This window comes from Vicia villosa, linkage group LG7 (genome assembly GCF_029867415.1).
Source record: "Vicia villosa cultivar HV-30 ecotype Madison, WI linkage group LG7, Vvil1.0, whole genome shotgun sequence".
NCBI classification, from domain to species: Eukaryota; Viridiplantae; Streptophyta; class Magnoliopsida; order Fabales; family Fabaceae; genus Vicia; species Vicia villosa.
In genome coordinates this window covers 87,264,725-87,275,679 of record NC_081186.1, presented here as the reverse complement: position 1 = coordinate 87,275,679, position 10,955 = coordinate 87,264,725, and the positions used below count along the sequence as shown (strand labels likewise).

General features: G+C 34.7%; 1 protein-coding gene across 1 annotated transcript; it reads left to right on the top strand.

The window, feature by feature from the left end:
* The first annotated feature begins 3,108 nt into the window (after nt 1-3,108).
* Nucleotides 3,109-6,913, top strand: LOC131621104 (plant UBX domain-containing protein 4-like). Its single transcript, XM_058892319.1, has 4 exons — nt 3,109-3,651; nt 4,668-4,944; nt 6,154-6,249; nt 6,351-6,913. The coding sequence occupies exons 1-4, from the start codon at nt 3,182-3,184 to the stop codon at nt 6,744-6,746; spliced, it is 1,239 nt and encodes a 412-aa protein (XP_058748302.1). The 5' UTR covers nt 3,109-3,181; the 3' UTR covers nt 6,747-6,913.
* Nucleotides 6,914-10,955: the final 4,042 nt, after the last annotated feature.

Sequence of the window (10,955 nt, the reverse complement as noted above, 5' to 3'; positions counted from 1 at the left end):
TGTGTGAATGAGGAAAAGCAGTTGGATGGGTTGGAAGAAGAAATTGTTGATGGACTGGATGATAGTGAAGATGAGAGAGCAACCGGACTTGCTGATGGTTTTGATGAAGAAATAGATGATACTTTGCCCCTAAATGTAGATGACAGTCATTTAGGCCCTTTAGGTGAGCCCAATAAGGGCTTGGATGATGAAGACCAGTATCAAAGTGATGAATTGAATAGTGATGACCCAGATGACTCTTGTGATGAAGATAAGCCCAAGTATGACAAGTACAAGAAAGAGCACTTAAACAAAGACTTTAAGTTCAAGTGGGGCATGGAATTTAATTCCCTCAACGATTTTCGAGAGGCTATTAGGGAGTGGTCAGTGCTTAATGGAAGAGAGATAAGTTTTGTAAAAAATGAGGCCCACAGAGTAATGCTGATGAATCAAGGGTCCCACCTGCTAATGCTGTTCAACCACCTGTTAATGCTGTTCAACCACCTGCAAATGCTGTTCAACCACCTGATAATGCTGTTGAATCAAATATCCCAACTGAAATGAGTCAATCAGGGTCTAGTGTGGTTGATTCACATCCAGTACAAAGAAGCAACAAAAGGAGGCAAAGTGAGAGGATCAAACTGTTTTGGTTCAAAAAACCCATCACAGGTCGAGGTTCAGAAAACCAACCAATAGTGCTGCCAGAATAGTGTGTTTTTTGTGTTTTTTGTTGAATCTGTGGCTGACTGTTATGCACCATAGTGTGCTTTTTGTTGTGGCTGACTGTTATGCACCATAGTGTGCTTTTTGTTGTATGCTGAATGTTATGCACCATAGTGTGCTTTTTAATGTACCTGAATGTTATGCACCATAGTGTGCTTTTTGTTATATCTGAATGTTATGCACCATAGTGTGCTTATTAATGTATCTGAATGTTATGCACAAAATTATGCTTGTCATCTTCATTTAAATGTTATAATGTTCAAAGCCACTACAATATTCAAAGCCATTACAAATAACAGAACTTGTAAATCAAATAACAGAATTTAAATTCAATGCCATTACAATATTCAAAGCCATTACACATTTCAAAGCCCTTACAATATTCAAAGAACATAAATTAACAACATACACGTGCTAATGACAAACTAAGTCTCTACCTACACTAACTTAAGCAAAGCTGAAAACATAATCCAAGTCAGCCCAATTATAATCATCAACCAGAAATTTTTCCTCCTTTCATTTGCAATCTTTCTCTTGTGTTTTTCCATTTTCTTGTGTATTCCAGCTCTGCACTCCATCTCGTCCACAATCTCATTAGCCAATTCTCTCAAGTATTTCTTCTCTCCATCACAATGTAAGCATCTGGACGGATTAGTGTGTTTTCCTTCAATCAAATCATCCCACAAAAACAGACCACAACCATCCTGCATCCCAATCGTATCATCCATTAAAATACCACACAACATATGACATAATCAAATTATTCAAATTAAAATCAACTAACCATCATGTTCTTGCATTTCCAAAATTTTCTCCCTGGATTATCAAGTGACTTGGACACCCACATCTTCATTGGCATGTTGCACCCACACGTGGGTAAACCCACTCCATAATCATTCGTGGAAGAGGAACCCTTGCTCCCACCCATTCGGTTGAACAATAAACAAACGACGAAGGAGACGATATTGGGGAAGAAATTGCCCTAATTTGGAGTGGATGTAGCAGCAGAAACAATCAATGGAAAGTGAATTGGAGGTAGAAGATGAAAGAAATTGGGGAAGAAATTTGAATTGGGGAAGAAATTTTCCCTAATTTGGAGTGAATGTGACGAGCAAGGAGATGAAGTGGGGAAGACATAGCCCTAATTATGCCATGCTGGAAAGTATTGAACATAAACATTTATTCAAAATGCCACGCTTGCAAATTATGCTAAAGATTCCATGCCACATGGCCAGAAGGGGGCAGCAATGAGAGAATCTACATAAGTTAAGGGTGTGATTACAAAAAAAATCTTTATAGGGGGCAAACAAGAAACTCGCTAACATTACAGGGGGGGTTCATATATTTAACCCAATAAGTAATTAATTTTAAATATTTTTGTATTTTTTTAATCTACCTAATCAATACAACTCAAATCAATTCGTTTTTTTCAGTTTGAGTTTTATCTCAAAAATGTGGAAAATCAATCCAAATCAACCCATAATTTTTTAATCGGTTTAAGTATCAGATTCTCTCAAGAGCGAACCAAACTGATATGTGATCCTTACTAAGTGTTTGTAGTGCGAACCAAACTGATATGTGATCCTTACTAAGTGTTTGTAGTGCGGTTATTTTGAAATAAAATTTGTCTAATTCAAAGATACATTTATTTGTGATTCGTTTCGATTTTTATATTATTAATTTAGAAAATTCAATCTCTTAAATTTATTCTTAGTTTTGAATATCTAGATTATAATATATGATTTTGTATTAAAATTATAAAAAACATTATAAATATAAATTCGATGTAATATGTACCATATATAACATATTAACATTAATATTATAAATAAGAATAATTAATTATGATTGAAATAAATAAAATAAGTAAAAATAAATAAATTTAATCAAATAAATAAATAATATTAAAGAAAATAAATTAAATATATATATATATATATATATATATATATATATATATGTAATTTAGTTTGATCTTGAAAAATCAAACTAAAATCTAATACAATCTAGGAAATTTTCACAAAATAGCATTCGATTACAAGTCAATGATTTTTGAATTTTTTTTTTTGTGATTTTTTGTTTTTTATGATCGATTTGTGGTTTTTATTTAAATTGATTTAGATTTTAATATACTAATGATACTTAGTTAATGTATTAATTTTAACAATAATATCTCTTCATATTTCCTTACAATATCCTACTGTTTTTTTATTTAAATAAATTGATAAAATTTAAAAATCAACAACTTTAATTAAAAAATATAATATTTTAAATTTAAAGAAATTAAATTCCCTTTAAAAACAAATATTTCTAAATTTATATTACCCTAATTTAATGTGACGTGTGAATGGAGACTACTACTACCGTCTACCCTGTATATATAAATAAAACACCTGTCCATGGTGGGCCTAATCTCCCGACGAAAACTCGCAACTGAGTGAGAGAGAGTATATACTATAAGGTTTGGAAACAGAGAAAAATGAAATCGAAAGGGAAGAGAAGTCGTAAAGATATGGAGAGTGAGAATCCCAATTCCGACGCAAACGCCGCCGCACTCATCAACTCATTCATCGAAATCACTTCCTCCACTCAACAAGAAGCTCTTTTCTTCCTCGAGAGTCACAATTTCGACCTAGACGCTGCCGTTTCGACGTTCTTAGACAACGACAATGCCGCCATTCCGAATATCCCTATAAACGACAATACTGGTAACACCGTTTCGCCTAATGAATCTCTATCGCCTGATTTTCAACCTTCTGAATCTCCGTCTCGGTCGCAGTCGCCGCCGCCGTCTCGTGTACTCCGATCTAGGCGGGCTCTTGGAAAGAAAGCGTCGGGAAGTCGGCAGAGTGGGATTCGGACTCTGAGGGATGTGAAAGGGGAGCAAGATTCGGGGTCTGGTTCCGAATCGGATGAGCCGCAGGAGTATTATGCTGGTGGTCAGAAGAGGTAACGATGACGATTTTCTTTTATCAGGATAGAGCATTGCGTGATTGGATTTCGTAATTGCGAAACTAGGGTTTAGGTTTTGTGAAATTGTGTTTCCATTTACGTCTTTGCCGTTGTTTTGTGTGTTTATATCTAAATCTTAAGGTGTGTTTGGGGCGGGTTTGTTTTTCATTTCTATATTTAGCTAGCTATAAACTGTTTCTTAAATTGAATGAGCTAGTGACAATTTTTGTGATCATATAAAATATTGACCTAATCCTCATAAATCTTTATCCCAAACAAACCCTAATGTCTTCCTCATTGTATTGTGTGTTTGGATTGATTTTGACATAATTGAGTTTTGTAGAATTGATATTAACATAATTGAGTTTAGCATAATTCATTTATGTTTGGATACGTTTATGTAAAACAAAGTTGAACAATAAATTTCAGTGTAAATATCACGTTTGAACTCAGAGAAGCTGCAAATTGTAGTTTCAAGAAGAATCAATTATGGTGGCAGAATCAATTCTACTTTAGAAGAACCAAACACCTCAAAATCACTCTTAAAATCAGTCCAGAATCAATTCAACACATCTAGAATTGCTTTTGGCTCTTAAAAAAGCCAAACCACACATGCTAGTAGAATATAGGTAGATTAGTTTGGTTAAACTTTTTTAAATCATATTCATTTATCAAACAAATGTTGAAATATAAGTTTAAATTAGTTATTGTATCTGTGTTAGTATAAGCTCTATTATTTAACATGGTTAGTGAGGCATTGTAAAAGTTATTTTAATTGACAGTTTCAATGAGTTAGAAGTTCATCCTAGAGCTTAGTTTCATTTGATATAATTGACAAGTTTCAATGAGTTCGAAGCTCATCATATAGCTTAGTTTCATTAGATATAATTAGCAAGTTTCAACGGGTTAGAAGCTCATCATATAGGTTAGTTATGTTTCAGTCGTTAGATATAATTGACAAGTTTCAATAAGCTAGAAGCAGTTTTAATGTACCATTGTTTTAATTGTTGCAGTGGTATGCTTGTCCAAGATCCTACTAGAGGTGGCCATACTGTGGATGATATTTTTGATCAGGCTAGACAAGTAGCTGTTGATCCTCCTACTGAAAGTTCTTCAAGGTCAAGAAGTTTTACTGGAACAGCCAGATTGCTTTCCGGAGAGGCAGTGCCATCTGCTCCTCAGCCAGTAGAGTCAATTACACATGTGGTCACTTTTTGGAGGAATGGGTTTTCTGTCAACGATGGTCCTTTGCGGAGGTTGGAAGACCCGCAAAATGCATCATTCCTTGAGGTATCTTAACTTGTTATCAAATTTGTTATTAATTTTTTTATTCATATATTTTGTAAATTTTAACATTTGTCTTGACATCTTCTAAATTTATTGAAAACTATTGCTTGCTCTCATCATTTGCAACTTGTGGATGTTATTGACGTTGTTGCGAACTTCTAATAGGATAGGGTTTAGCTATAATCCCGACAACTGGGTTGAATAGAGAAGTTAGAGAATAATTGCTGATATGGCCAGTTAATTAACATAGCTATAAGGAAAGTGGAGGGAGGAGGACAAGTGTGAGGGGTATATTGTTTTTTAAGAAACCTTAAGCGGTTGGGAAGAGAGCGAATAGTCTCTTTGCTTAGGAACTGTGTTTTGGGCTTACAGTAGGGTTCTCTTTTGCAGCTTTTTTCTCTGTCAGTCAATAATACAATTTTTCTCTTGACTCGGGATTTTACCAGTTGAGTCGGATCTATGAGATCCTCTAAGAGCTAGTTTCTGGAGGTTCCAAGCTACACATGGTAACAGTCAGTTTGTGGGTATACTTCTGGACATAATAGGCCAATACGGATACCTAGCCCAACAAATTAACTATCTCATTATTTCTGCACCCAACCCCTGTTTTTGAGGGCACAAAAAAGAGTGCTGAAAACCAAAAGGAACAGTCAGTTTGTGGGTATACTTCTGGACATAATAGGCCAATACGGATACCTAGCCCAACAAATTAACTATCTCATTATTTCTGCACCCAACCCCTGTTTGAGGGCACAAAAAAGAGTGCTGAAAACCAAAAGGAATTTTATTAAGTAAGCTGTACTTGCTAACTCAACACATGTGGAGCTGGAATTGGACAATCTTGTGAACACGCTATCAGCTGTAAAATCTTTCTTATAACTTCCAGAATAACTCCTTCATTGTGTAATTACTAATTTCAATCTTGAAAACAAGGTTGTTCTTTGAGTGGTAGTTAAAGATAGGATACTGGTTTTGGACCTAAGCTGCCCAAGAATGGTCTAGGGAATTGCTGATGTGACCAATTGGTTGGGAGAGAAGATATAAGAAAAGGAGAGCTCAAGTAGAGAATCATTAGGTATCTTTTTTGTTGGAGCCTCTTACATTAGGTAGGGAGGGATAAACATCGCTCCCATGACGAGCTTTGGTATTGGGAATTCTATCATTTTCTTGTTGGAAGTATTATAGGCTTCTCATTAATTTACCTCAATGCAGAGCATAAAGAAGTCTGAATGTCCCAAAGAGCTTGAACCAGCTGATCGGCAAACTGCTGTCCGTCTCAACCTCACTAGGCGTGATGAAAACTACCCGGTATGTCTCTTGTTTTCTTTCATCAGCCTTGAGTTTGTGTTTTATTTCTATATTTCTATATTTTCTTTTTGACTTATATTTTTTTGGCAACATATATCTAGGAACCGGTGAAGCCAAGGAATACTGCTTTTCGCGGGGTTGGAAGAACTTTAGGTGACAGTAGCTCCAGTGGTGAAGCTGCCAGTGAGCCTATTCAAACTGCTGCTAGTGCTTCCTCATTTACTGTTCCGATGCCAACAATGGGTCTAGTTGTAGATGAGTCCCAACCAGTGACATCAATCCAGCTAAGGTTAGCTGATGGTACAAGAATGGTTTCTCGCTTTAATCACCGCCATACAATCAGAGATGTTAGAGCATTCATTGATGCATCAAGAACTGGTGGGGTAAGAAGTTACCAACTGCAGACAATGGGCTTTCCTCCCAAACAACTTACTGATTTGGACCAGACAATAGAGCAAGCTGGTATAGCCAATTCAGTTGTTATCCAAAAGTTATAGGTTGTTTTTCCAATTTTATTTCAAACCATATCGAAATTATTATGTTAATGCATAAACATTGATTGAACTAGTTTTGTGAATTTCACAAAATGTACTTTGTTGGTATACTCCATACTAAATTGAGGTATTTTACTTGGAAGGTCACAATCATACATTATTATGTTTTATTATTATCTGCTTAGTAGATGCTTTCATGTTCCCTCCACATTTCAGTATTGAACTGTGTTCTCATAGTTTCCAGCTTTTTCTTGATTAGGATTTAATAACATGCAAACTTAATGATGTAGAACAACAAGTCAACAAAATGGTCTATTATCTTTGTACACATTTTAATTGAAATCAGAATATTCTACTTAATTGTTAGGCTAAATTGTAGAGTCTCTTAACTTAATTAAAAGTTTTAAACTAATTTTTGTTTTAAAAAATAGTGTCTAATTGGTCCTCATGTTTAAAAACATCAATATTGGACCTAACCTAATTTTTATGTTGATAACAAGTTTTACTTGATTATTCAAAAGGGTAACTTGTATCTTTAATTTACGAAGACAATTTTTAAACTGCACCATTGTGATCTTTACAATATCTAACTCATCAGTATTAACACAATTTATTCTAGTTTTTATCAAAGATTGTGTCTTCCTTATCATCAAAATAGTCTAATTGCATTGTTTGTGGCTAGTTTTTATCTAAGATTGTGTCTTCCTTATCATCAAAATAGTCTAATTGCAATGTTTGTGGTGAAGCAGTGTTTGAAATAGAGTCTAATTGCGGTGCCTAACTGCCTATGACCTCCTCGTTATGCAATTTACATTATGTGCACAAATTGGCATCGTAAGTGGATTGAGAATGAAAGATTAGTCAACAGTATAAATGTTTCAGATGATAAATGAATAATTTGAAAGAAAAAAAAAACATGTCATGTTTACTACTTTAAATTATATACTTTGACATAGTTTTATTAGTTCAATCATTTAGTAATTACCTTTTGAAAGTAAACACATAAATTGTTATGAAACATTTATTTAGAGAATTGCTCGTTAGACATTATATATAATAATCCTTGAAACTTTAATATTGTCTTTCATGCGTCTGGAGAAGTATTTTCGGATACATCCAAATCACAACTAAAATTCGTTATTTTGAGATCCATCACATTTTTTAACAAAATGTGGTTTGAAGATGCATTTCTGTATGGTATTTGATGTAATCGGAGGTACATCTTCTAAATGTCCTTTGAAAGCTTTTGAAAGCGTGGTAAATATAAAGGGGAAATTATTTTAGAGATGCATTTCCGAAATCCTCTCTGAATCAATTCAGAGTTGCATCATTGTCCAAACATTCAATTTTTTTTATGCCAACTTATATTGAATTATATTATTGTGCATCATTGTCCAAACATTCAAATTTTTTTATCCCAACTTATATTGAATTATATTATGGTAAAATCAAAGTAAAATTCAATTATATTAAAGTTAAAGGAGGGTAAAATTCATACATATATAGAAAAGGTCAACATAATTCATATAGGATAGCGTGTGACATCCTATAGAACCATCATAAGTAGACCTCAACACATGCCTAATGTACATGAGCTGGCTCCCGACGATACTCTTCTGGTATCAGGAGACTCTTGAAATCATCCAGTATCGTCCGTAGGTCTCTGCGGGAGACGGTGGGAGGAGCAGACTCGTGGAGAGGTCTCAGAATAATCTGCAAGTAGCCAAACTAGTGTGTCGCTCACTCAAGGAGATAGGGATAGATAAGAGATGACCTACATCCCAGGCAACCAGAGTATAAAATGACATCAAGCTGACGTGTCTAGAGGTGACCCTGATATGGACAGAAGCAAACATCATCTGGTACCATACGTTCAAGAGAGACTCTGAATGGCTCGACCGCACCATTCATCCTATATAAACAAAAGCAGTTGCATTGGACCAGTTCCCTGCGTATTTAGGCGAAGCTTCAAACCCGGTGATGCGAGGGAAGTGAGAGATGATACATCCCAAAAAATTAATAACAAGAAATTAGTATAAGTATGAATAACAAGTATAACAAATCAATTATGAGTATAGGTAGGCCAAACACGTTGCCTCCTAATTGTACTCATGAATCACACTCGGGTCTGTGAAGTACTTGAGAATAATCACATCGAGATATATGTTGCACTTTTGTCCATAAACATGAACGTGCCAATGAAGAACAAGAGGTAACACCTCAATGGCATACTGGTAGTACTTAACATGCTCATCATCATAATCGGCATATGTAACCCCTTCACATGATCATTTATAAAGCTTTTCCAAAAATCTAAATCGTGCATGATCACCTCTAGTGCGAGCTGCCTCCTCTAACGTCTTACCAGGGTCATCCCCTAATATGGTGATCATCAGATCGATCCCTTCCTCTCGCTCGATCCTCCTGTGGTTCAGTAATCTCCACATGATGGAAAGTTGTAGTAGGCATGAGACGTCATCCTAAGTGATTGTCATCTTGCCTATAAGTAGGTGGAAGCTTAATGTCTCTGAGTGCCACGTCTCTACAAAATTCGCCTGCATTACATGATTTATGATCACGTATGTAGATGAACATAAACCGGCAATACCAAAATAACATATAACATCACCGAACCAACGATCAGCTGGTTGTGGCAACAACAATATCTTCTTGTCATGGTTAATTGATTTCAAACAATCACGCTCCTGTAAAAATAAAACATAAGCATCAATATAATTTAATTAGTTGAGATATATGTATATGTATTGCAAAAGAAAAGAAATATACCTCTTTATTCCATATATGTCTAGCAGCATGATCTACATAATTATAAAGTAAGGAAGTTTCATATGGCCCTCTTCGATAACTCTTTAATGGAGAATCCTGGACGAATTCCTCCTGGACTTTAGGGTAAACATGGGCCTCAGGATCCTCAGGTTCTGTTACATCATATGTCTGAGATGTTTGGGAGAGTTGGCTAATAGAACCATACATTTGGGGTTGCAAAGTAGATGCAACATCAAACGAGTTATCAGTAACTCGTGGCCTCGTGGTCCTCGCAGCGGCCCTTTCACGTCGTACTGATACGGTTTTGGGCATACGCCTGACCCTATTCTAACCTTCGTTGCTGTCATCCATTGCACTTACGTTATATATATATATATATATATATATATATATATATATATATATATATATATATATATATATATATATATATATATATATATATATATATATATATATATATATATATATATATATATAAACAACATGTCCGAGGAAATTTACAAATCCCACAACAACACCCAAATCTTTTCTGTGTACAATCCTCAAATGCATTTTCAAAAAAGTTCATAACATATTTGAAGATGCATCTTCGAACAAAACTTAGATGGTCTCCATGGAAGCAACTCATTTTATGCCCTAACCGTTCCAAAAAAATCATTGCATGTTGTTCGAACCTACCTAGTTTGTTTACATTACTATGTAAAGTGCCTAAAATAGCTAATGTATCTTAAAAAACTAACTACATATCAAAACACAAAGAAAATAAAATTTGAAAAACTTTCCAACATGAAATTGATTGATGAGAAGGAGATGTTTCAATGTCATGAGATGATGGATGGAAGGAGAAAGAGCTACACTGATGCTTCAATGCAATGAAGAGGTGCTTCAATTGTTGGGAGATGGAGAGCTCAAATATGTTTTTTTGAGAACTTTTTTAAAAAAAGAAGAAGGGGAAAGAGGGAAGGGTTATGGCACAAAATATGTATGAAATGCGTTCGGAGATGCATCTCCGGATCACCAACACATTTTTTGAGTAAATGGTGTTTACAAATATGCATCTTTGGACGCATCTTTCTACAAATCAAAATTGTTGTCTCTAGAAAACTTCTCAATACCAAGTCTTATTTTTTTACTCAGGTGTTTCCAAATCTCTTCAACTCTCCATATATAAATCACACTACCTTGAAATCTGTAGAAGTGTTTCCTAATCTCCTTAGAATCCTCAAAAGATCAGTCAAATTTCAAAAATACACTTTAAGAAATTTCTAACTTTGTCTCTCTAACTAGAATTATCACCTTTTTCCTCCATTTTCTTCTCTTATCTTCTAAAAATGATATAAAATCATATTTATAATATCTTAAACCCTAATAGATCAGATATCAAAAACAGACCCAAAATACAATCATTATTGAACTATTCTG